General features: G+C 43.1%; 1 protein-coding gene across 2 annotated transcripts in view; it reads left to right on the top strand.

Moving 5' to 3' along the window:
• The window catches only part of SEL1L3 (SEL1L family member 3), a 97,600-nt gene that overhangs the window by 10,421 nt on the left and 60,785 nt on the right, over positions 1-26,394 (top strand). The window contains exons 2-7 of one of the 2 annotated variants that reach the window (XM_014786621.2): positions 2,280-2,850; positions 13,223-13,349; positions 14,979-15,100; positions 15,960-16,075; positions 18,626-18,684; positions 24,728-24,860. In XM_014786621.2, coding sequence (XP_014642107.2) covers positions 2,280-2,850; positions 13,223-13,349; positions 14,979-15,100; positions 15,960-16,075; positions 18,626-18,684; positions 24,728-24,860 — 1,128 coding nt within the window. Of the gene's footprint in view, positions 1-2,279; positions 2,851-13,204; positions 13,350-14,978; positions 15,101-15,959; positions 16,076-18,625; positions 18,685-24,727; positions 24,861-26,394 lie in introns of both variants that reach the window. The other variant, XM_014786614.2, reaches the window with a different exon arrangement.

The following is a 26,394-nucleotide window of genomic DNA, read 5'->3' as shown; positions in this document are numbered from 1 at the left end:
CCTTACCCACTTCTGTTCTCTGCCCAAACCAAGCTGCTTGCTCATCCCCAAGTACACCTGCATTTCCCTGCCTTTTTGCACCTACTTAAGCTGTTCACACCACTTGCAGTGTCTTCCCTTTGCCTCTCTACCTAAAGAACTTCTCTTCATCCTTCAAAGCCCAACTGAAATGCCATTTCTTCCATAAAGCCTGTCCCAGACCCCGCAGTCAGAATTGCTCTCAGCTGGTGCTGTGCTCCCTTAGGACTTGTTTATAGTTTGACTGGAGCGCTGGCCGTGTTCTGCCCAGTGTCACTGTAAGTTATAAACGGGATTCCGTGATACCTTATCCACCTTAGCCTCTCCTACAACCCTAAGCCAGAACTGAAGAAGGGGGTCCCTATTTCTTCCTTCTCTGGAGAAGACCACAGTGACCTTTTTCTTTAAAATTGTGATATTATTCATAGCATAAAATTTACCACTTTAACCGTTGTCAAGTGTATAATTCAGTGACATTAACTACGTTCACATTGTCGTGCAACCATCACCACCATCCATCTCCAAAACTCTTCTCATCTTTCAGAACTGAAATCTGTACACATTAAACACTAACTCCTCATTCTCCTCTTCCCCAGCCCCTGGCAACCACCATTCTACTTTCTGTGTCTATGAATCTGACTAGTATAGGTACCTCACATAAGTGGAATCATAGAATATTTCTCTTTTTTGTGACTGGCTTATTTCACTTAGCATAATGTCCTCAAAGTTCATCCATAGTGTAGCATGTGTCGGAATTTTCTTCCTTAAAAAAAAAAGCTGAATGATGGCCGGCCCAGAGGTGCAAGCGCTTAAGTGTGCGTGCTCCGCTGCAGCGGCCTGGGGTTTGCAGGTTCGGATCCCGGGTGCACACCAACACGCTGCTTGTCAAGCCATGCTGTGGTGGAGTCCCATATAAAGTAGAGGAAGATGGGCACAGATGTTAGCCCAGGGCCAATCTTCTTCAGCCAAAAAAAAAAAAAAAAGGAGGAAGATTGGCATCAAATGTTAGCTCAGGGCTGATCTTCCTCACACACACACCAAAAAAAGGCTGAATAGTATTCCATTGTGTATGTACCACATTTTATTTATCTATTCATCCCATTGATGGACATTTGGGTTGTTTCCACATTTTAGCTATTATGAATAATGCTGCTGTGAACATGAGTGTATGTCTATGAACATCTCTTCCAGTCTCTGCTTTCGCTCTTGGGTATCTACCCGGAAGTACAATTGCTGGATCATTTGGTAATTCTGTGTTTAATTTTTTGAGGAACTGCTGTACTGCATTTCATGGTGCACTATTTTAACATTCCCACCGGCAATGCACAAGGGTTGCAGTTTCTCTACATCCTCTCCAACACTTGTTATTTTCTAGGTTGTTTTTTGTTGTTTTCGTTTTTTGATAATAGCCATTCTAATGGGTGTGAAGTGGTCCAAAGTAACTTTTTGCTATTGTCTTGGATGCCTAAGTCACAAAGTCACATTTAGAAGAGCTCTTAGCACCCATACATCAGTGCCTTGTGCTTGTAACATTGCCTTAATTTCACAACCAAACTTTCCAGATTTCTTCTGGAAGGCATGTCCACATTGAGAGGGCTTTGTCATTTAAAGACCGAGATAAATAAACACACAGCTAAAATCTTTCTTGGCATGTGTAGCACCATCCGTGGTAAAAGACTCAGACAACAGTCTGTGGTCCAGGCCTGCCTGTGTGTGATCTGGAGCAATAGAAACCTCCTGCTGGTCCATCCGTCACACATGCTTGTCCTGGCTTAGAACGTACGGGAGCAAAAGGGGCCATGTTGATGTCCCCGTTGTGTTCCCTCTCGTGCACTTTGAACTCTTCTCCCGCCCTTTGATTTGGCTGCATCTCACTACCATTTGAAGTCATGCTAATAGTTTGGAAATATTTGAAGCTGGGTTGTCTCTTGTTCCCTCTAAGACAGGTTTGCCGCTACTAGATTTGTTGTGAACTAGCTCCTCTATTTGGAAACCAACTCTGGAATGATTGCCACAAAGCTTTGAAAGTCACATTTGATCACTAGATGTTCCTGAGTCTGGGGAGAGAGTTTAATGTGGCCTAATCTTCATTTGTGTGTATGTTGGTTTTTCTCCAATTGTTCAGTAGTAGTTTTGACATCTTTTATCTCCCATATTCATCGCTGTACGTTGATGGATATTTTTTATCCCTGGAAAATAATGATTCACCTATATGTTAATATGATGATGTTTAAACTCACATAGATATATTTTCTTTTCAGAATTTTGCACCGTCTTTGGGCAGGCAGACTTCCCTGACTACATCGGTGATACCCAAAGCTAAACAGGGCCTGGCTTACAAAGACTTTATTTATTTCACTGTCTTGGAAGGAAACGTTCGCAACGTTTCTGAAGTCTCGGTCGAGTATTTATGCTCTCAGCCTTGTGTCGTCAATTTGGAAGCGGTTGTTTCGTCTGAGTTCAGAAGCAGCATTCCCGTGTACAAAAAAAGGTGGAAAAATGAGAAACATCTTCACACCAGCAGGACACAAATAGTACATGTGAAATTTCCAAGCATCATGGTTTACAGAGATGATTATTTCATCAGATACTCCATTTCGGTGTCCGCGGTGGTACTACGCGCCTGGATTACTCACAGATACAGTGGTGGAGACTTGAATGTTAAATGGGAGGAAAACTTGCTACATGCTGTAGCGACGAATTATACTCTGCTGACTGCAGTCCCGCCTTTTGAACGCCCTTTCAAAGATCATCAAGTGTGCCTTGAGTGGAACATGGATTATATTTGGAACCTTCGAGCAAACAAGATTCCCCAGTGTCCTCTTGAAAATGGTAGGTCATTCACCTTGCTAGGAACCTAATTTTCATTTCTCCAGATAGCCTGTATCATAAGAGGATGACAGGAGAAAACTCTTGTATTAGCAGTGGGGGAGGCAAGGAAAATGGAGGGACACACTGGGTCTGTAATTTTGGACTTTGGGGATGAAAGGGGAAAATTAAAAGGGTGAGGAGAGGAGAAAGAGTCGAAGAGAATAGGACTGAAGATGGAAGTGGGAAGGACAGAGGGGCCATGGAAAGGGGCCCTGAGAGGTTTAGATCTGCTTTAAGTTGGAAAGGAGTGTTAATGCCACTGAAACAGGGACTGGGAACATCTTCCTCCCCATCTCCCCTCAAAAATCCCTCAGGTTCTTTTTAGTGCAGCATTGGCTTTTCAGCCAAGCAGACCTGGTTCAGCTCCTGGCTCTGCCACTTTCTGCCTGGGTAATATTAGAACTCTTGGAGCCTCAGTTTTCTTATCTGTAAAATGGGGATCATAAATAATAATTCCCTCAGAACAGTGTTGTGAGAATTAAATGAGATGTAATTTGCTTAGCATATACTCAGCACTCAGTCAAAAGTAGCCCTGATGATGATAGAGTCCAAACTCTGCATTTTATCCTAAATGCCACGTGGTCCCAGCCACCGAAGGACTGATACCGGAGGCTCCTGTGCCCTTCCTTGGCCTCTCTTTAGCACGGGGATTGGAGATCTCTGGCGATGCGCACTTAGAAGAAGGAGTCTGAGGTTCCCTCTCTTCTCCTTACTCTGCCATGGGGAGTCAACCCCAGGCATGCTCCCAGGCACCACCCGGGGTCTGGCTGTATTTCCTAAAGTGTGGCCCTAGGACACATTGCGACAGAATCACCCAGGGTTCTTGTTGCAAATGCAAATTCTCAGGCCCCATGCAGTACTTACTCAGGATCTGTGGGGGGCAGGGCCCTGGCATCAGCATTTTAAACACATTCCCCTGACTCTGATGCACCCTAAGGCTTGAGAGCCTCTGCAGCAGGGGCAGAGCTGGTGGGACTTTGATCTAGAGTTACTGTGGCCAGACCTCCAGGCAGGGTTGGTGTGTGGAGGAAATCTGTGGACCTGTGGCAGCAGACCCTTCCACCAGCTGTGGCTGATACCTCCTATTCCTCAAGAGGACTGGTTTGGGGCAAAGTGACTTAAGGACGTGGCAAAAAACAATGGCAATGAGCATTTCTTGGGGCTACCCCAGCACTACCCTGCATATAATGAAAACTCAACGGGCCTGTGCAACCATATCTTACAATTGGTCAGAGGCCACTTGCCTTAGAACCAACACATTTGGCATTTAAAAAAAACTCTTTATTTTGAAATAGAGATTCGCAGAAGTTACAAAAATGGTAGAGAGTCCCATGTTTCCTTCCTCCAGCTTCTCCTAATGGTGACATCTTTCGTAACAATAGTACAATATCAAAACCAGGAAACTGACGTTGATCTAATACCGTTAACCAGACTACAGACCTTATTCAGATTTCACCCATTTTTACGTGCACTTGTATATGTGTATAGTTCTATACAATTTTATCCTACATTTTTTTAATAGCCCTGTTCTGTATCTGGCTTATTCCATGTTTGTGCAATGCTTTAAATACAAAGATATCTAAAAGAAAAAGGCAAATTCCTTTTCTGTGTGTGTGGGTACATTGCGGGTAGGACGGGGTAGGTAATTAAATGTCTGAAATCATCGAGCCGCATGCATTTTGATGATCAATGTACATCCCTCTTCCAGGCAGAACCCCATGCTAGCATCCATCTGGAATGCCATCCACAGGGATCTCTAATTTGTTAAGGAGAAGAAAGCACGGGCCACATACAGCCACAGTATTGCTTTGCCTCCGATTTTGTCAGGGCTTAATGATTCCATTTCATGTTTGGCAAATCGCATATTTCTCATTGAAGAATGCCTGAATTGCAAGCTGGAAGTTTTCAAATGAAGTCATTTACGAACCGGCTGAGTTCTTAGGGCGCCTGAACATACCCTTAAAATACAAGACGTCTTTTCTTTCTTTTGTTGTTCCTTCTCAAATTCACAGAATTCGTATTCTTCAGAATAGCACAGTGGAATTTTTCTCCCTACCTTCTTCAGAGCATTACTTTTGGGGTGAGAACCAATCTAATAAAAGCACAGTGCAGAGGAAAACCTTTCCTAAGAGTCCAAGTCACTGAAATAGGGAGGTGCTCTGTGCACCCTCAAAACCAGCTCTGTTTGCACAGCTGTGATCTGCTCACCACAAAAAGTGACCATTCCCTCTCCCTCCCTTTAAAAGACAAACCGAAGTAGCGTCAGCAGTAGCCCTGTGGAAAGTGTCCACGACCTTTGTTCTTGATATCGGCTGTGCGATGGAAGGAGGCCAGGCTTCTGGCTTGTTCTTAGCAGAGGCTCCTTTATTTGGCTTCTGATGAACAAGAGTCAAGTCTGAACAACAAGATGGCATTAGGGAGCCGCGGGGGCGCCTTCATGTCTGGTCCCATAACAGTCTGCAGCCAGCACTGGTGTGGGTGTGGGGGACATTTTCTGTGTCAAGTGCCTGGTGTCCTACGAGGGCTCCGCATCCAAACTGAAGTACCCCCTGACTTGCTTTCCTTTTCTTTTTCCTTTGTAAAGAGAGAGAGAGAAGCAGAGTCCCTGTGCATGGATGTTCCATGATGATTGCAGGGCCCCTCCACTAAAGGCTTGGGATACACTCCCCAGCCGAGGCTGTGTGTGCCCAGAGACACCCCATACAGCTCCTCTTCTTTGCCGGGCCTGGCTGGTGGTCTGATTTTCGGCAGAGGTGCAGCCGACTTTTGTCCCGCCCTGCTGCGTAAACCTGCCCGGATCGGAAGTGGACGGCCTCTCAGGACATGTGTGTGCCAAGGCTCTGCCACATGTCCTTCTGGTGCACCTGCCTGCTGGACTCTGGGCCTGTGGGCCGTAGGTGGTGGGCGGACCACGCCTGCAGCAACGCTTATTGTCCGTTTCCTTGGGGGAGGGGCCCAGGCGTTAGCTGTTGTCCCTCACCAGTCACATGTGTGCCTGACTCATGCGTGAATTCCCCGAGAGAAAGAAACCAACCACACAACTCTAGGGGTGCACCAGACTGTCACATCCTGTGTGAGAGGCCGGCTGCTCCTGGCGCCTCCAGCTTCAGGGTATATCGCATATTCAGTCACTTCTCACCGCATGTATTGCTGGCGTCCTGGTCTAGGCCACGGTCATTCCTGCCTGGACTCTGCCCACAGCCTGCAAATGGCCTCCCCGCTTTGCCCTCATTCCCCACACAGCAGCGACTGCCAGCAGGTCACATCGCCCCCCCGCGGGCGGTTCCTCCCATTGCAGTCAGGAAGGTCACCCGCGTCCCTTACCATGGCCTGTGGAATCTGTCCCTGTCCCCTTGCTGGCCTCATTCCTACTATGCTCCCCCCTGCCCACCTGTTCCAGCCACACAGGCCTGCTCGCTTCTCCTGGAACGTACCAAGTTCGTTCCCACTTGGGGACTGCTCCCTCCGCCTAGGATGCTCCTCCCCCAGATCGCGACACGGCTTGCTCCCTTACCTCATTCATACCTCTGCGCAAATGTCATCTCATCAGAGACGGCCTCCTGTCCGCCTCATCTAAGACGGCAGCCGCACCCCACCATCCCTGCCCCGGGGTTATCCACCTTTGTTTTCCTTCATAGCCTTATCGCCACCGGATATTGTAGTTAAGTGTATTGCTGACTTGCTCTTTGGGTGTCTCCGTACTAGAACCCAAGCTTGCTGAGGGTCCTGATTTGTTTTGTTCCGGTGCCTAGCACAGCACTTGCATATGGCAGGTATGACTGTTGATTATTGACAGGTATGACAGTGAGTGAGTGTTGATTGAATGATGAATGCTCTTAGCTAAGGAGCCAGGACCTTTCTCTTTTATGCTTATATGTGACAGCATCCTCATAGGGCTGTGTTGCCACATTAGGGAGCATGCATGGGTGTGGGCGGCTGTGTGCCTTCCCTAAGGCTGGCAAACCTCGGCTTCCCAGGAAAAGCCCATTTGGGCTGTGCTGGTTAAGGCTGCAGCCTCCCCGTCAGTGGTTGTCCTTTGCAACCATACGTGAGCTCCCCTTCGCCCTGCCTGCCCTCACAGTTTGAGTCTGTGATCCCCCACCCCTATGCCTTGGCTAGAGGAGTTCCTTTTACCAGGAATAGCTGCCATCCCTGACTCCCTTCATCCCCCAACACCTCCCTGCCACTGCCACCTTCCATGTCTTCCTGGCAAAATCATACCCATATTTCAATAACCAGCTCAAATTTCCACCCCTCTCCCAACCCCCCAACCCTGAAGCTTTTTTTTTCTTTTTTTTGATTCCCACAATCAGAAATTAGATCTCTACCTGCTGGCCTCCCCTAGCCCTCTGTTGGTACCCCCATCATCTGATGAGTATCATGTTCGAGTCAATTAAACAAAGATTAATTGAGCACCTACTATGTACCAATTTCTTTACTAAGTCTGGAGGTTCAAAGACACAGATATGGTCCCTCCCTCTCTCTAGGTGGTTATATGGGAGGTAAACACAGCTAAAAATAGTAACAGCCATTTTCCATTACTGAGCACTTACCATGTGCCAGGCACTGTGCTCACTGCCTTATGTGGGTATCTAATTTAATCTGTCCAGTGTTCTACCATCATATTTACAGAGGAGGAAGAGGAAACGGACTCAGAGAGGTAGAGTAACTTGGCTAAGGTCACACAGCTATTGATGTTGGAGCTGGGATTTGAGCCCAGGTAGTTTGGTTCACGAATGGCACACTTAGCCATTAGGCAGTACTGTGGGGGGTGGGGGTGGGGGTGTCATGGAGCTATTTATTTATTTATTTTAAGTCATTTATTCATTGAAAAAAGTTATTGAGTGGTCTTTTTGTGTTAGGTACTTTGTTAGGCTTCTTCATAGAGGAGGTGACATTTGGACAGAGACTTGAAGGATGAGTAGAGTTTTCATAGTCAGAAAAGGAACAGAGGGGAGGGCATCTGGGCAGAAGAGAAAGCATGAACCACGGCACACGGAGGAGAAAATGCAGCCTGGTGGGGCAATGTGACGAGCCTGCATCCCTTGATGTGTGGAATAGCAAGTAGGTCTCACCTTGCACCCCAACTCAGAGTGATTGGGGTTGGCTACCTAGAGCATGGAGTTGAGAAGGATTCTGAGGCTGAGTCTGTGCCTAGTGGAAGGAGTGCCATGTGGCCTGATTACCAGTGCCTGCTGGTACAGGGTGGAAACGTGGAGCAGCAGCCCGCCAGCTATGTGTTTGTGCGGGTAGAGTCTCACGTGTGAGATGAGCGATTCGGGAAATAAGACTGGAAAGGCAAGTCGGGACCACACTCTGAAGGTTCTTAAATGCCATGCTAAGGGCTATTAAACATTCTGCCCTACTGTCTACCTAGATGAACATTTTTCTGATCTTCCCTCTTAGGTCAGAAAGTGGGGAACATGGCGGTTTTCTTCTTTTCCACTCTTCCTTTCACTAAAAATTGATTCTCATCTTCAGATCCAATAGATTGGAAGCATGATTTCTTATAACAAAATTCCACTACAACAAAATAATAGAAGACCAAGTCAAATATTGGATCTAGACTTTTCCTGTCTTTTTGAAAATATCAGTTTATGCAGTGGGACTATTCAAGTCAATGACGTGGTGATACTTTCTGTTATTATAAGAACTATATATTTGGCACTTTTAGAGAAAAAAAGACATTCCTTTTTTTCCCCAGTTAATCATGGTAGTCTGAATTTTTCGGTATAACACTAATTAGTGCCTAGCATCTGCATTGCCCTTTATGATTTTCAAAGCACTTTTTCCGTGCACATTGTCTCATTTAATATTCCCATGGGAAAGACAGTATTATTCTTGTCCTCTCTTTATGGAAGGGAAAACCCAGGCTCAGGGTCGTCATTTATCTGGGTCCAAGCTTCCTGATTCCTTCAGCTTTGCTATACTGCCTCTCTGAAACATGCTAATACAGTCTCAACCCAGGTTCTAAATTAGAAGGAATACTCTTTTTTTGAGTTGAATTTTTACTGATGTGAATCATCTTGTTTCCCTCAGCCACTGGACTTTGTCTCTTTGAAGTGAATTGAGCAGCCGCAGAGGCCCAGGGTGGGGAGACCTCCAAATGTGGCTGGCTCCTTCTACCCCTCTGCGTGGAAATGCTCAGAGATGTTGTTCTCTTCTTTTTTAGCCAAAAAGAAATATGTGTACCCGGTAAAAATTCAGATAGTGTAAAAGAGTTTGGGTGAAGAGTGAGTTCCCACCCACTCCAATCTTCTAGTCTCTTCCTACAGGCAAACTCGGCAACACTGGTTTCTTATGTCTCCTCCCAGAAGTGTCCTCTGTACGTATAAGCGTTAAGTTGATAGCCCATCCTCTTCAAACACACATGGGAGGATACTATAACTCTGTCCTGCACTCATTAACAATACAGCAGAGATTTTTATATACCAGTGCATGCTACAAGAACTCATTCCTTTCGATAGCTTCTTAGCATTCCTTTGCCTGAGAGTCCATAATTTATTTAACCTGTCTCCTGCTGATGGTCATGCAGGTCATTTCTAGTCTTTTACTGTTAACAACAAGGTTTTGCTGAACATCCTTGTACATGGATCTTTGTGCACCCAAATAAGTATGCTTGGAGGATAAATTACTAGGAGTGTAATTTATTTTATTTTTAAGATTCCTAGTATTGAATATTCCACAGACTTCCTTAGTAACCCACTTCACTGCCTAGTATCCTTTTAGGGGAAATTCTGACCTAAATCATACTTGCTAGAAAATAGAGTTTTTGTTCTCAGGCTTTGCTTTAAAGAAAATAAAGCACCCTGTTGCCACAGCCTATTTAATCCTGTGTTTGGAAAGCATTAGCTTTACTTCTCCAGGTTAGAGAATCTTAGCTTCCTTTCCTCCAGGTTCCACTTACAGATTTGTAGTTATTCCTTGTATGAAGACTATCTCTAACCCCTCCACGAATGGGTGGGGGATCTCAGTGACATCACTGGGGTGCATTTGAAGCATATCCAAGTAGGGCTTTGTTACGTGGAAACAAGACCTTCCCCAGAGCAGGTGTCTGTGTCAACTCAGCTGAACTGGAGAATGGGCTACGTGACCCCCCAGCCACCCCACTCAGGTGTGATATTCAAAATACTTAACAACCAGGAAGAGGTGGGGGCCCCAGTCAGTCTCCCCAGGCGCTGGCCCTAGTGCTGAAACAGCATGGTGCTGGAGGTCCCGGCTGAGTCAGTCTCTACCCTGAAGGACGGGCTGGCATGGGTAGTGGGGTGGTGAGGCCTTAGAGGTTTGAGGCAGCACCAATTATCTAACCAATATGGGCATACTTCAGTGTTTTAACCCCCAGTACGGCCTCACAGGGGCATGCCAGCTGACCATAAGCCCAGTTCTCTCTGGGAGGACTTGGGAGATGTGATGTGGTTTAGTGAAAAGCCCAGTGGTCTGTAGTGGGGGACCAGGTTTGTCATACCTGGGCCTCTTATTAGCTCTACAACCTTCAACAAGATGCTGACACTTTTCTTGTCCCCAAATGAAGGAGTCTGCACCATATAATATTTAATGCTGCTTCTTGCTCTAAAATTTGAGGAAATAAAACAAGCAAGGGGATGGGTTCCAAACCTGCACTGTGTTCCTGACATTTTATGTTTATGTCATAATGATGCCTTTTTCCTCCCTAACTGCCTCATTCCAGGTCAGCCAAAGAAATGGATTTGGAGGAAGGATCTGAAAGAAGAGAGACTGTCATTTGGTTTGGGCAGCATGGGGCACATTATAGAATTGTGGGAAGTTTTGGACGAAAGAGAGATTCAAATCCTGACTTGGCCACAACCATATTCATTTGCTCATTCGTCATTTATTCATTCACTCGTTTGCTCACTGAGAATTTATGGAGCCTCCATCAAGTGTCGGGCACTGTGCTGGCTCTGGGGGTGGAATAATGCATGAAGTAACGTCCCTGCTCTCTTGGAGCTTACATTCTAGAGGAAACTGGGCAAGCCACTTAACCTCTTTGGACCTAAGTTTTCTTCCCTGAAAATTCTTTCATGGTGAATGGCATTGGTACTGTTCCTCCCCATTCTAGTGCCTATGAGAGCCATCACTAATCAACTGGAGCACTCCAAGCAGCCACAGTCAGCCACTAGCAAATAGCCTGTACGTGATGTTGGGCTAGATGAATTCTAAAGTCCTTTCCTGCTCCAAAGTTTCATCCTTATTAATTACTTCTAATTAAATGGGAAGACAATATTATACGGAGGGAAAATTGCAATAAAACTCCAAATCATAGAACTAGCGAAGCTACAGATTTTACAAGAAAATCACCATTGCTTTGATTTTGTTGGATAGAAAAGGTATGTGTTTTTGTAAAATTATTTTAGATCTTTGGGTCTTAGATTTTCCCTCCACAGTCACCTGCTCAACCTGCTTTCCTTTGATCCCTGGATAAGGGAGAGGCTCATCAACATTCACTTTTAGCTCCTTTCATTTTGGAAACCTCCTTTATGAAGCCTCCTTTTACTGGAGTCAGGTTGGGCAGAATCAAATCCCGCTTGTTTTGATAAATGTTTCTACTACGTGCTAGATAACTTGACAGCAGTCACTAGCAGAAGGCCTCCGAGGGGGCTAACGTGGCCATCTGGTCTGTTATATTCCACTCAACACGGTGGAAGCCAAACCAAGGTTAGGCTGGTATCAACCTCTTGGTGAATTTTTTCCCTGAATTCCAAAGACACCCTTGTAGTATTTCCATTTCTAATCCCCTCTCCCCGCTCCCATAACAGACCAGCAAGTCCAGTGTGCCCAAATTGAGCTCAAATTGCAAAGAAAAAAAGGTTTGAAGTGCTTCTGTTGGAGTTGATAACTCCACTCTTTTGGGTTTCCAAATGCATCTTTGTCTGTAACAAAGCAGGTAGATTTGTGGGCATTGGGGGAAATTTGGCTTCTTGAATTCTATTAGATATATACACAGGGGTCTGAGACTATGACAACTTTGCTCTTATGATTTCCAAGTTATAATGAATCAGAGGTACCTCTCTCTATAAGAAAATATTTTTCCCCAATGGGGAACGAGAGCTGGAGTGTCCAGTGTCCCAGGCTGAGGCTGCAATAATTTGTGCTAATATTGGCATTTGGTAACTTGCTCAGAAATCAACTCTTCCCTCTCCTAGAAGCCCCGGAAAATAGATTATTTCTACCGTTTAATCTTGGACTTTTAAACCAAGGAGCATTTTAAGAAAGAGAAAAATGATCTTTATTCCTAGGTTGAGTTCAGTGAATTCTTTTTTCTTTGAAGGGGGGTGGGTATAGGAAATAAAAATTTTATATCAGCCTTGTTTAAAGTGGTTGGTATTAAATATGGATGAAATAACTCAGTTTTCCCTTTAAGATTTGTTATGGACACCCTCTTTTCTAGAGCCACAGAATTCTCCCATATTTGCAAAATACAGTGGAAGGCTCCCTAGTTTTAAGGGGTATGGTTAGTAATTCTTGCAGAAGGTCGTGTGTTAAGTATATGTGGAAAGTCTGTACAGAAGAAAAAAAACTGCAATTTTAAGAGCATGGATTCTAAAACCAAACTGCTTGAGTTTGAATCGCAGGTCCAGCTCTTATTATGTAACCCTCTCTAAGGCTCAGTTTTTTCATCTGATAAATGGGGATAATAATAGAACCTATTTCATAAGTTGTTGTAAAATTAAACAAGATTATTCCTGAAATGTGCTTAGCATATTGCCTGGCATAGTCTCAGTGTTAAATACATGTTAGTTACTATTTTGGCAGCTGTGCATCTACTCCCTCATCTGTAGACTGAGGATAATAATGAGGATTAAGTGAATTTATGTATATATTTATAATTATTAAATTATTATTATTTTTTACAGCAGTGTGGACCATAGTGAGTGCTTGAAATGATAACTGTTACTATTATTACACAAATTCAAAATGTTTTCCTTAGCCTTAGAAGGGCAGTATGTGAAACAGTTAAGCACATAGCACCTGAGCTGCAAACTTGAAATTTGGCTCCGCCAGCCAAATTATTAGCTCTGCCACCTCAGGCAAGTTATTTTTACCTCTCTATGCCTTGGGCATTTCATCTGTAGAATGGGACTAATGATAGAATCCCCTTTATAGGGTTGCTATGAAAAGTAATTGAGATAGCTCTGTAAAGTGCTTAGCAGACGCCTGGCTTATAGTCAGTGTTCAATAAATGTGTGCTAATGTTGTCAGACTCTTTCATTTAAATGTTTGATGGGAGCTGGGCAGAGGGTTCCAGAAAGAATGTGAGTGGGGAAGCAATGCTTTTCTGGAGATAACCGAAAGGCAGCTGTCTTTCTGTTTGCAGATGTGGCCACCCTCCTGGGCTTTCTCTATGCCTCCAGTGGAGAAAACACAGGCATTGTGAAGAAGTTCCCGAGGTTTCAGAACCGAGAGCTGGAGGCCACCCGACGCCAGCGGATAGATTACCCAGTGTAAGAATGGGCACATGGTGGGGGCTGGTGGGCGGTGCTCTTTTTATCTGAGGACCAGAGCAGGCTAGTGGAATCCCTTAGAAGTACATACCTTTGTAATATGCTTTGGAAAAATATTGAGATCTTCAGAGCTTAGGCAGAATCTGTGGACCTGAAAACCTCAAAGTATTCTTCAATTATTCTTGAGCTTTGCAGTCCTCGGTTTGCCTTAGGCTTCGTGTGATGGTCCCAGGACATGAGGAGGGGAGGAAGGTGTTGGAGCCTGAGGCCTCGCCAGGTTTCAGGTGCGGCCAGCCACAGCCAGCACAGATTGCAGCCTTTACTTTGCCTTTTCTGTCTTGGAAGATTGGATGAGCTGCTTAAAATCTCACAACTTCTGATCTCCTCCATTGATTTCAGCAAAACCCAGATACATTTTTTTCCTTCTGCTGAATTGAAGATGCTGAAAATGGTTCCTGGTTCACCTCAGACTGGATGGATTTAGCAGAGTGATTTAATTCTTCCCATGCTGCTGGCTGTAGAAAGATCTTGAGTCACTTTACTGAGCGTATGTTCTTGCTAAGCTTCCTTGTAATAACTTATCTTCATGAGCTTGCTCAGCTGGGTGGGTCAGGAGGGAGCTGTGTGGCACCATCTGTTTGCATATCTTACCACTGATTTGGAGGCCAGATTATAAAGCCCGGAATATTCTAAAGGGCTTGTTCAGATGTATCCCCAATGAACCTGGGGCCACTGCCTCTTTAACCCAAACTGTGAATTGGTTGCTGGGGTAATGAGAGAACTCTATACATTTGTTTTGACCTGGATTCCTGTTTCATGTGCAAAATGCAATTACTCCCAGCTCCTCATCTTTGAACTGCTGGTCACTGGCACCATGTGTGGCATCGAGCAAGTGTACGGCAAATATTTGCTGAATGGTTGATGGATCACATATCTTGGCTAAATGTGTCCTAGTTAAGTTGACTACTGTTATTTTATCCTCACTCCGCACGTCACAGATGTACAATATTTTTTTTCAACTAAAATAGCCCCAGTCCAGAAATGGAACAATTAGATTAGTTGTTCCATATTGGTCAGCCAGAACTGTGTTACTGAACAACCTAATGTGTGCATTAAAATAGTGTCTATGTGTCCCAATTAGCATATGGTGATGCCATTTGCAGATTACATTTTTCTACCTTAGGGCTTTTATCTTTGAAAGAAACAAAATTGCTCAAAAAGCCTTAATTATGTTTTTTCTTTTAATCATCAAAATTAGAATAGCTTCTTATCAAATCACCTCTTATTAAAACCCAGATTTTTAGTCTATGTCTGGCTTTATAAGCCTTAATCAAGAATTCAAATGGCAGGCATGTGAGATTCTCAAAGAGGCACAGAAACAGAGTTTTTGGTGCAAGGTAGAATGTCTGCTAGTTTTATACAATGATGCTTAACTCCTGTCTTTTCGTTGCTCTGACTACCTCCTTTGTCTCAAAAATCAAGCTTTGCAAGCTGATCTCCCATGATGAACGTGAAGGCAAATTCATCCCTTCATTGGAAAGAAAGCAATTTACTTGGTCATTGTTAACTGTAATTACCTGTTCTTAGATGATATCAATCTGCAGAATTTTTTTTCCCTCATTCTTGTAGGTTTACTGTTTCATTGTGGCTTTATTTACTCCATTATTGCAAGGCCAATCTCTGCGGGATTCTGTACTTTGTTGATTCTAGTGAGATGTACGGCACACCTTCTATATTTCTTACCGAAGAGGGTAAGTATGAAACAGAACCTTTACGATGATGTTGTAATTTTCTTATGCTCTGTCTATTGGCAGATACATCTGTCTAGAATAAGGAAGATATTGTCAACATGGAAGTTCAGTGAGAGTGATAGTTTTCAAATGTGGGCTTCAAGTTGAACTTTTTTTCTTTTTGCTTGAGGAAGATGGTCCCTGAGCTAACATCTGTGCCAGTCTGCCTCTATGTTGTATCTGGGATGCCACCACAGCGTGGCTTGATGAGTGGCGCATAGGTCCATACCCAGGATCTGAACCTTTAAACCCCAGGCCGCTGAAGCGGAGCATGTGAACTTAACCACTACGCCACTGGGCTGGCCCCAAATTGAACTTTTTTTCTGGAAGCTTAAAACAAATGTCTTCTTTACAAAGGAATGCACTTATGTGTTCTTTTGTTTTGCTTTGTTTTTGTTTAAAGAAAGAAGATACGTGTTCTTTTTAAATATTGGGATTATTTTGCACTGGCTACAGGATTATTTGTGGGTAATATCTATTAAAGAGGTTTGCTTCTATTCTTTGCTAAGTTTTTCTTTTTTATTATGAAGTGATGTTGACCTTCATAAAATGATTTTACTCCATCTACTGTAATGATCATCTGATGGCTCTCCTTTATTCTGTTAATAATGTAAATTATATTGATTAATTTGCCATTATTAAGCCTCTTTAGCATTTCTGAAATAAATCCAACTAAATTAAAGTAAAAAAAAAGAAAGAAAGAAAGAAGATATGTGATCTAGTCTGGAAGCTTCTTAGAATAATTGTTGAAAAGGTATAGCCACTTCATTTACTCCTAAGTATTTTTTGTCATTTTCATGAGCTTTAATTTTCCTTTTAGGCCACTTGCATATTCAAATGCATCTTGTCAAAGGAGAAGACCTTGCTGTAAAAACTAAATTCACCGTACCTTTGAAGGAGTGGTTTAGACTCGATATCTCTTTTAATGGAGGCCAGGTATCTGTATGCACGCTCCACCATGAATCATATCAGCATCAACACTTAATGTGAAGCATTGCTATAAAGTCAGGGAGCAAGAAAATCTGTAAAAGCAAATTTGCAGTAAATGAAAACCTCTTTACAACTATACACTTTTTCAATCAAACTTTTATAGATGGAAGTTTAAATCATAAGAATTCTATCCCTTTTAATTAACTTTTAAAGTGCTTCTTGTGACCAAATTGTGAATGAGTAAATAATATAGCCAGCTATATAGCCACAATTATCTGAGCAATTCAGTCCTTTTCCCTCGGGGAGATAGGCTTTGTGGAGATAAATGTTAAAACAGCATTGGCCATGTTTATATAGTGTTATCAGATCTACAACTTTTTTTTACAGGAAATTGATTGTTTAGTTCAGCCAAGAAATGGTTTGACTGTTTTTGGCAGTTGAAACAATTGCTTACGTTTGGCTTTAAACAGACAAATAATAATCAACAAACATCAGTGATAATTCTGGTGGGACAGAGGGTCTTTATCTACTTTGTACTATAAAACACTGCGTATAACTGTTCCAAACTCTCATAGCACAGATTTTATGGATTATGGCAAATCTGTTGTTATAATTGAAGACAATTCCATTTCTCGACACACACGATGCCAGGATGCTACTATTTTTCTGGTTACTTTATTTTGTCATCAACTTTTCTTATTGACTTGTGATTTTCCGGTAACAGAACTAGAGGAGACGTTTTGTTTGTCTTGTGTATTAGATAACACACAGACTTCCTCCGTGGTTAGGTTTATCACATTTCCTTTTTCTGAAGGGAAAAGGAATCAGGTCAGTCCTTGTTGCTTTCCTGAGAAGAGTCTCTGAAATGTTAGCTGGGATTTTTTATATGTTTGTTTGTTTCCTGAAAGGTGTTCGGTGCCGTAGTTGTGGTCTACGTTTTAGCTTCTCGTTTACATGAGGATTATGATGGTATTATAGCTTGGTTACTGCTTTCTCCTAAGGAAAAGGTCAACTCAGAACTGTGTGTCACTTAGACAGGTATCGAATCATCAGAGCAAGTCACAGATCTTATTTTGTGTCTGCTGTACTTTGCTCAATGAGCTCATAGACTATTTCTGGAAGTAACATTAAGCAGGTGAAGGATGTCATAAGGTGAGCTTAATTGCCAAATAATTCATATTGATTCATAGAAGAGAGACAGCACTTCGTGCTGGGATGCTCAGGTTTCAAAGAGAAGGTTTGAAAGAGAAAGTTCCTATGGATGGGCAGAATTGAGATGGAGGAGAGAGGAGGGGGCATTTTAGCACATCATTGGGGATTAGCAGATAAACCAGTTTGACTGGGGTAGAAATTTGCCGACTGCAGAAAATTAATAGAAGAAAAAAAAATGTCTTTATTATTAGAACGTGGAGAGTCTTGAATATCTTGGAATTGCAAGGCAGCATGGCATCATGGAAGATTTTTTAGCAGAAGCAGAGTAAATCAAAGTAGTCCTTTAATTAAAGAGATGAATTTAATTGCAGAGTTCCTGATGGGGTAAAATGGAAGAAAAGAATTAGGAAGACTAGATGGGATAGAAAGAAAAAAAAAATGTGTGTGTGTATATGTGTATATATATGTTTTTTTCTTTTTTAGTAGACTTTTGCCATTTGTCCTTCTTTCTTTCCATCCCATCTGGTCTCTGTAATATACATAAGTTCCAAAACAAGACTTATTGTTTTTCTATACAAAATCCACCTCACTGTTGGGACTACCAGACTTATTGCTTTGACTAAGTTGACAAGTGACTTAAAATAAATGATCCATTTAGAGAAACGACTGGTTTGAGTCATTTTCTTCTCTGAACCAATGCGTTGTATATGGCTGAATTGGGTTGGTTTTTATGGATGAGCTTGTTTCAGACACAGCGTTGTAGACACATCTTCGAGAATCTAGTTAGGCCAGCACATGTTTCCTAAACACTTGCTCTATGCTAGCACTGGGGGAGTAAAAGGCGCCCTTTAACTCCAGGGGCTTATGTTGTAGTCCAGTACACGAGAAGAGCACGTGTGACAGCTAACGACATTCACCACAAAAACATTGTCGCCGTTGAAATGACAGTGACGATTCTCAGTGCTTAGAGAAAGAGGGTGGGAAACAGCAGTGCGTGAAGAACATTCAGCTTCAATCTTGTTTTTCCCCTAAGGCTCTCATGCAATCAGAGTAAAATTTCAGAAATTCCTTTTAGTATCTTCCACAGTTCCTAGTCTTTCTATGCAATGGGCTTTTAAGCACAAATACACCAAATGAACCTTTGGCTTGTCATTTGGAAGTATCTGAAACCCACTGGGGGAAGCTGCATTATAGATGTTTTTACCACATCAAGTCATTTGGAGAAATTAAATTTCTTAAGTTTTAAAATATACACAGGGCTAGTAAACTGTTAATGTTATTTTTGCAGAAACTGATCAGGTGAAAAACTCTGCAGCACATTTTATGAGTAATTTATACCCAGGACTGAATTTATGATGTGGGCCTTGAGGCATAACTGATCCTTGTGTATCTCTCCCAACATAGATAGTAGTGACCACCAGCATCGGACAGGATTTGAAAAGCTACCATAATCAGACCATTAGGTAAGTGTAATCTTTCTTTTGATTCAAAATTTTGCTGGATGAGGGTCAGGGAATCTTCACCCTTTAGCCCTCAACCCTAACATTATTCCCAAATCTCCTTAGTCAGCTGTTCCAAACACGGCCTGTGGCTAGCCTGCCCTGTGCTAGTCTTTGTACTTTTTTTTTTTTACTGTTCATAGACTCCCCCTGTTTCCCCCACAACCAGTTTTCTAAGCAAGAGAAACTAATTCTCTCTCCAGATCTCATTGTAAATTCTTCCTTTCATGGCATTTTATATAATTTATTTTCTTTGAAAATTATCTTCCACGAAGTACTTTGAAAAATAAATCAAAGTATTAATGTTGCTTATTGAGAATGATTGGTAACTTTGGCCTAGAATAAAACATCAAGGTAGACAGTATTCATGTTTATGTTTATAATCTAAGTTTGAAATGTATACAACTATTGATATTGGTGTAACTTTTCATCTTTATATAACCATTCCTTATAAGAGTTACAGAAACTGAGAGTTGGGTCCCTTGCCTTATATTTCACAATTTTTTAATTTGCTCCCACATTCCTGTGTAATAGTGGGTTTTATGGTGGCAGAACCATGGGCCAACCTTCTTTAGGAACTCAGAATACCTCATCAGAGCTCAGTAATATATATATAATCAAAAACTTAAGAAGAAGTCTAAAGAACAAAAATAAAAATTACCAGACTTGTATGTGTTATTTAAAAAACTGTGTGAGGACTGTTGGGCACTTTGGCTGGGGTTCAGTCCTCCATCCTTCAGTCATTTCACTACACCAAGCAGAAAGCTGCCACTCCAAACAGGCTCCATTCACTCAGAGTCCCCACACAATCCAAATTTTCTTGAAAACCAATTATTAAAGAAAGGAAAGCCAAGAGGGAAGGGGAAGGAGACAGGGGGGTAAAGGGGCATACAACTCTACTTTTTTTCTTTTTTGTGGCCATTCCTGTTTTACATTTAAGTCTAACTGATTTCTTTTGTGCCCTGGGTACGTAGAACAATGCTTATTTTCATGGCTGGATTAAAGGATTAGAGTTATATAGATGGCTAAAGAAGTGTTATTCCTTAGCCTGTGAAGACAAAGTCCAGGGTGACTCGATAGGTATATTGCGGCCCAGAGGCTGAGGCCGAAGAACAGAGCAGAAAGTGCACCGGCTGGCTTTAGAGCAGTCAGAAGGAATTCGACAGCTATGAGTTTTGTTACGAAACAGGCGGCCGGCCGTGTGATCTTCTCCAAAGAGCTCAAGAATAGGAAAGGCCTGAGAGTTCTCTCTGGAGAAACAGATGATGTGTGGCTCCTTTGGAAATCTCTTTTCTGTGAAGAAGGCCCCGCAATTAAGGCTTTGCGTTTCAGGATGTGAAATGTAAAATAATACCTTCCCCTTTCTCCCCTGACACCCACCTCCAACCCCAGGACATTATTGACAACTGGTTGAATTTCATAGGCTCTTTTTCATTTTCTATGTAAGGGCTTCCTTTCCTCTTAAATCCAAGGCATCTGGATGCTGACAGGAGTGAACTGTAGATGAGAAGTCATGGTCTGATCCAGGGCTGGGACCAGGATGGGGCGAGAGAGGCATATGCCTTCCGCATAAAGTTTAAGGACGTACCGAATAAACTCAGTAATTATATTAGTTTCCTAGCACTGCCAAACAGAGTACCACAAACTGAGTGGCTGAAACAACAAAATTTATTGCCTCATAGTTCTAGAGGCTAGAGGCTGAGAGCAAGGTGTCATCAGGGCCATGTTCCCTCTGAAGGCTCCACGGAAGGATCTGTTCTAGGCCTCTCTCCAGCTTCTGAGAGTCCTCTGGCTTGTAGCAGCGTAACTCCAACCTTCACATGGTGTTCTCCCCATGTGAGTGTCTGTCTTTGTCCAAATTTCCCCTGATTACAAGGATACCAGTCATGTTGGATTAAGGGCCCCCCCATTCCAGTATGGCCTCATCTTAACTAATTACATCTGCAACGACTCTGCTTCCAAATAAGATCACATTATGAGGTACTGGGGGTTCAGACTTCAACATATGGGACACAATTCAACTTGTAACAGTAATCATCGTAAATTACATTTAGATAAAAGATTTTTAAAAATCGAAATTAATGTAAAGAATCTGTGATGAACAAAATATCAAAATATTAAGAAAAGACAAAATCGGTGTAGTCATATAAGATTCCAAAGATCAGGCCTGATTTTCAGGGACAGACCAGTTCAGCATCCCAGTGAAAGCACTGACATGATTCCTCACCTGGTAACACAGGCAGTCCCCAGACCCGAGAGTGTCCCTCACCACCACCTCAGCTGCACTTCTCGTCCTCCTGGAACCTTCCCCATCAATAGAACAACTGAAGAGTTAACTCTAGGCCCGCCACAGATTCCTGTGGTTAGATATTTGGAATGCCACTTGCAGAGTGGGCCAAGCCAGGGAACTAAACATCGAATATTTCAGATGGTTATCAGTGTTCCAAGGAAAGCCTCTTAACCTTCCTTTTTATTTGTCCTTGTAATGTAAACATAATGACAGCTGTTATCAAACAAAAGTGAGGTGGGAAGATCAGACATTAAGTACTCAGAAACACAGTGCTACACACAAATGAAAGGCTGTTAGTACCACTCAGTGACAGGTCACAACTGCAGACCTGTGTCGTGTTGGATTCATTCATTCATTCATTCACCCATCCAGTGTATATTCACTCACCCAAGACATCTACCACGTGCCAGACAGAGTGCCAGACTCTGGGAATAAAATGATGAACAAAAAGAATACAGTCAGTCCCTGCCTTCGTGGAGCTAGAAAATCTAGTGGGGGAAACAGATCTTAAACAAAGAAATTCACAAATAAGTTTAAAATTGCAAATGGTGGTGAATGCTGGGAAGGAAATGAATAAAGTGGCTTGAGAGGATAACGGGGGTCAGAATTTAGAGCAGGTCTTGGGGAAGTGACGTCGAAGATGAGAATTACTCTGAGAGGTGAGGGTGGCAGCTAATTTGAGTCTTAAGTTCCCCTACTAAAGACCCATGGAGCTGGAGCTGTTTCCCTTTCTGAGTGAGGCCTGCTTAAGAACGCCGGCGATTCTTCCTAGCTGCCGGGGCTCTGCGGTAATAAACCAGGTCACTCTCCTATGTCCAGATGAGAGTCAAGATAGTTTGTCAGTGTATCTGAGGTTTTCGAAAGTGACTGGCCTGGGCTCTGGAAGAGTCTAGTTCAGCTTCTGTGTCAGCGAAATTGATGACCATCAAACAATGCACGGTACAAGGAATCTCTTGCAATCTTTGTGCAGCCACTGAGGATTTTAGAAGAGAAAAATGTGGAGGCACCCATGTGGATGGAGACCAAGCTGGAGAGAGCTCCTATTTGGTTGTATTATAATAATGATTAAAAACCAAAAAATTACAATCCAGTACCATAGGGACCAAGTACTTTATTGATTAGTTGAAAAATTCAATTAAAGCAATGATCCATAAAAAAAGATACTTACCGTAAACATTTTATTTTAATTAAAAAAATAGAAATGTACATTCATTTGCCCGTCTTTCCAGATAGGGCCTTTCCTTTGCTTCCGAATCTACTGATTGGAGTTCCCTGTGGTCTTTCTTGAATAAACGGCACCCAGTTTCTGTTTCTTCCAAATGAAAAGAAAACAAAGACACTGGTGACACTATCAGAATCCTTCTAGATTTCTTCAATTTCTTTTTCCAACCCTTTACAGTTGTCCTAATTCCACAACAGATTTTTTAGTAACCGTTCTTTACTGTGTTTACCCAAAATATTCAACTTAATTTTTATAGAAGGAACGACTCCTTCTTCCCCATTCTTATTTTATTGGATAACATAATATCTAATTAAACTGTATGATTACAATGACCGTACAATTGGTATTAACAGGTTTGGGAACAAACACATCTTACTCTTACTAAGCATGCCACTCAAGAGATGGCAGCAGAAGTCCTACAGTGGATTAAGTTAATAATAGTAACCATAGTTAACACTTATGGTGCCTACTGTGTGCCAGGCACTGTTCTAAATGCTGTGTTTAAATATTAGTTCATTTAATCCTCGCAACAACCCTGTAGGTCGGTACTATTATTATCTCCATTTAGAAAGTGAGGAGACTAGGTCTCCAGCGAGTAGCCTCCAGCCGGCGAGCATCCAGTGTCTGTAGGGATTGGCCATCAGGTGAGCTGGTGGGTTGCTTAAGCAGAGTTCTGTTAAGAGAGGCTTCCACTGCAGAAGCACTGCTTCATGCCCACCAAATGTCAGGTATTATCTCATGAGGGTGGTTGGAATGTTCAGGTCTTTCTAAGGTCTTGAAAAACAGAATCAATTCACAGCTCTTGGAGATAATAGCTTTGTGGTCCAACCTGAAGAAAAGAGAAAAAAAGGGCCCTCTTCTCATGGCGCTTCAAGCATGATATTCTGAAAAGAATCATATCTGGAGATGAAGCACCTCTTGTCCATTTTGGTTTCTTTCGTGTAAGCTGATTTCGAAGTGTTCGCTCTTGCTGCCGTCAGTTGATGTTGTCAGAGAGCGTTCATTTCTCCATCTCCTGTCTTCCTCTCCAGCCAGGTGCACCTGCTAGGGTCGGGTTCCTTGCTGACAGCCAGTCCATCTCCTCTCCTGGGATAACCCCAGCTTGCCTGGCCTTCTGATCCAGCCGCCAGTAGCTTGCTCTGTGCCCGTTGGCGTCACCGTGGCCTATCGCTCTCGTGGCTCGCTGGGCACCTGGAAGCTTGCCTGACATTTTGTTCTTTTTCCTTCTGCTTCCATCTGCCCTCTGCGCTCCCTGGCTCTTTCCTCTTTGTCTGCTTCTCACTCAATGCCTGTCTTGACCCCCCTTGCTGTTCACATATGCTCTGATCACACCTTGTCCACCCACTCCTATTTTAATTTTTAAATAGGTAATAAATGCACATGGTTTAAAACATCAAAACTATATGAAAAGATATACAGTTAGATGTCTTGCTTCCAGCTCTGCCTCCATCCACTCCACCCCCTAACCCCCACACCATGGGGAAATACCTTTATTAGTTTCTCGTATATACTTCTTGTATATACTTTTTTAATGCAATTACCGGAAAAAAAAAATCTGTTCTCTTCTTTCTGGGATAAAAAGTATACTCTTTGTTCTACACTTTTATTTTTTTTTTTTCACTTAACAATGTATTTTGGAGATCTCTCCAGGTCAGTACACAGAGCCCTTTTTTCCCTTTTTAAAGCTGTACAGTGAAAAAGCTGACATCCAGGCCCGTTGGATGGGTGTGGGCTGGTCCTCACTGACAGACACCTGGGGTTTCCGGTCTTTGGTGAATGTAAACAGTGCTGCGAGGAACAACTTTGTGCATTTTATTCATGCCAACCCATGTTTTTCCTCCACTTTCCTTCCTGAGCCTTCAAGTCTTTCAGGACAAAGTGGCCTTCCAGCGCATCACCTGTGCTGACCTCTGCTCTTTGGCCAAGCCGTTTGACCTTGCAGTGGTCTCCTTCTCCTAACTCTGAATTTTACCTTAGTTCTTATCTAATAAGATATGTTATTAGTTTTCCTCCACAGCCACCTTCTATCCATTCATCAACAGCCAGCACGTTTTGAGTATTTATGGCGAGCCAGGCACTCTGCTAGACGCTGTGTGTCCTTAGATTTCACTTAATCCTTTTAACAATCCAAGTGAGGAACTAATTTACTAAGGAGAAAACTCAGTCTCAGAGAGGTTAAGTGTGGAAATCTGGTGTGGATTTTTTTTCTCTTGGGAGGAAGGTTGTCCCTGAGCTAACATCTGTGCCAATCTTCCTCCTTTGTGTGTGTGGGACGCCACCACAGCATGGCTTGATGAGTGGTATGTAGGTCCACGCCCGAGATCTGCACCTGTGAACCCTAGGCTGCCGAAGCGGAACCCGCGAACTTAACTACTACACCACCAGGCGGCCCCTTAAATTTGGGGTCTTAAGTCAGGGGAGGGTTAATGAAAGAGTCTCTTTTTAAAAAATCTGGTTCAAACTCAGAGCTCCCTTAATTCTTTGTTCTTCTCTAGCTTCCGGGAGGATTTCTATTATAATGACACCTCTGGGTACTTCATTATTGGAGGGAGCAGGTACGTGGCTGGCATTGAAGGGTTTTTCGGACCCCTGAAGTACTATCGCCTCCGCACTCTGCCCCCTGCACAGGTGAGCCCAGGGGATCCAGGAGGCGTTTTTGGGTGCTCGTGGGGGATGGACGTGTGGTGCAGGGGCATGGAACCCAGTGTAAACAAAAGATTTCTCCAAGCCGGACCTCACATGGGCTCTGTCATCAAACATAATTAATATTGAGGCTTTTCCCCCAGCAAAGGCGATAATAGATTTCTGTTAACGTTTGGTTCATTTAGTACTCATAAAATGGAAACCATTTACTTCCTCTGTTTTAATAACCACTAGCTTAATTATAGAGTAGATTTTTATCAGGCTGTTGCCTATCCAGTGATTGAACTAATGAAAGAAGAGAATCTTAGTTATTTGGTAAAGCTTCTTTTATATGCTATTATTTAGGATATCAGAAGAGAAGATGCTCTAGAAAATAAGAATCTTGGTTCCATTTGCTGCTCTCCTCAGAAGCACAGGCCTTCCGCTCACACTGGGGGGGTGGGCTGCGGCTGCAGGGATCGCAGAGGGCTTTGTGTTCAGAACTGAGCCTACTGCACCATGTTCTCGCTTCCAAAACCCACCCACAAATGAAACTGTCCACTCTCCATGCCAGCTCCAGCAGGGTGGTGTGGGGGGAGGGAGTCTCCCCATGAGGGGGCCTTCGCAGCAGTCATCTGGTAAGGAGATCACCAGATACTCAAATGAGGAACATTCTCTCATTCCTGTGACCCTGTGGGGTTTGTTCTGGGCAAAGCAGGAGTCACTAGGCAAAGTCAATTAGGAAAAGCAGGGAGCCCTACTACCCATGGGTGCACCTTAGAGCCCCTATTGAGAGACCTCCAAGAAGAGGAAAGGAATGAAATTCATTTATTCGTTTATGCAGCAAATACTTATTATTCGCCAAGATGAATTAAGGTGGTAGCTTAACAAACTTTTTTTGAAGTTGGTCCACAATAAGAAATTTATTTAATCGTGAACAGTACGTACATATGCATATATATACACATATACATATACAAACCTATATACGTACACACACATATGTATGTACATATATAACACAAAGCTGAAACCAAAATTTTACTAAGAATACATATCCTTGCTATGTTCAATGCACTCTGATGTTTTGTGTTCTGCTTTATAAAAAAAAAAAAAAAGAATCACTGCTGGATACAACCCACTGAAATAATTTCATGACCCTCCAATGGGTCACAACCTGCATATCGGCACACAATTGAGGGCGGGATGGGCTGAAGCAGTGACCTGGGATCTGGCTCTTGGAGGTTGAGTAGGAGCCTGCCAAGCAGAGGAAGAAGGGAGGAGGCCCCCAGGCAGCAGGCGGAGCACGGGTAGACTTGGCGTCCCTTGGGAACTGGAGGGGAGATGACTGTGATATTCTGGGGACAGGATGCAGTGAGGGGAAGGAGGGGGGTGGAGGCCTGGTCTCTGGAAAATCTTGACATTTAAGAAGCTCTGCAGAGGAAAAGATGCCACGGAAAGAGCTGGAGGGAAGTGGCCAGAGCCAGCCTGTCCTTGAATTACTAGTAACACCGTTCCTTTTCGAATCCAGAGCAGATGA

Source organism: Ceratotherium simum, chromosome 8, assembly GCF_057802395.1.
Source record: "Ceratotherium simum simum isolate JZ-2026a chromosome 8, ASM5780239v1, whole genome shotgun sequence".
Taxonomy (NCBI): Eukaryota; Metazoa; Chordata; class Mammalia; order Perissodactyla; family Rhinocerotidae; genus Ceratotherium; species Ceratotherium simum.
This window is presented reverse-complemented; position numbering and strand designations above follow the sequence as displayed.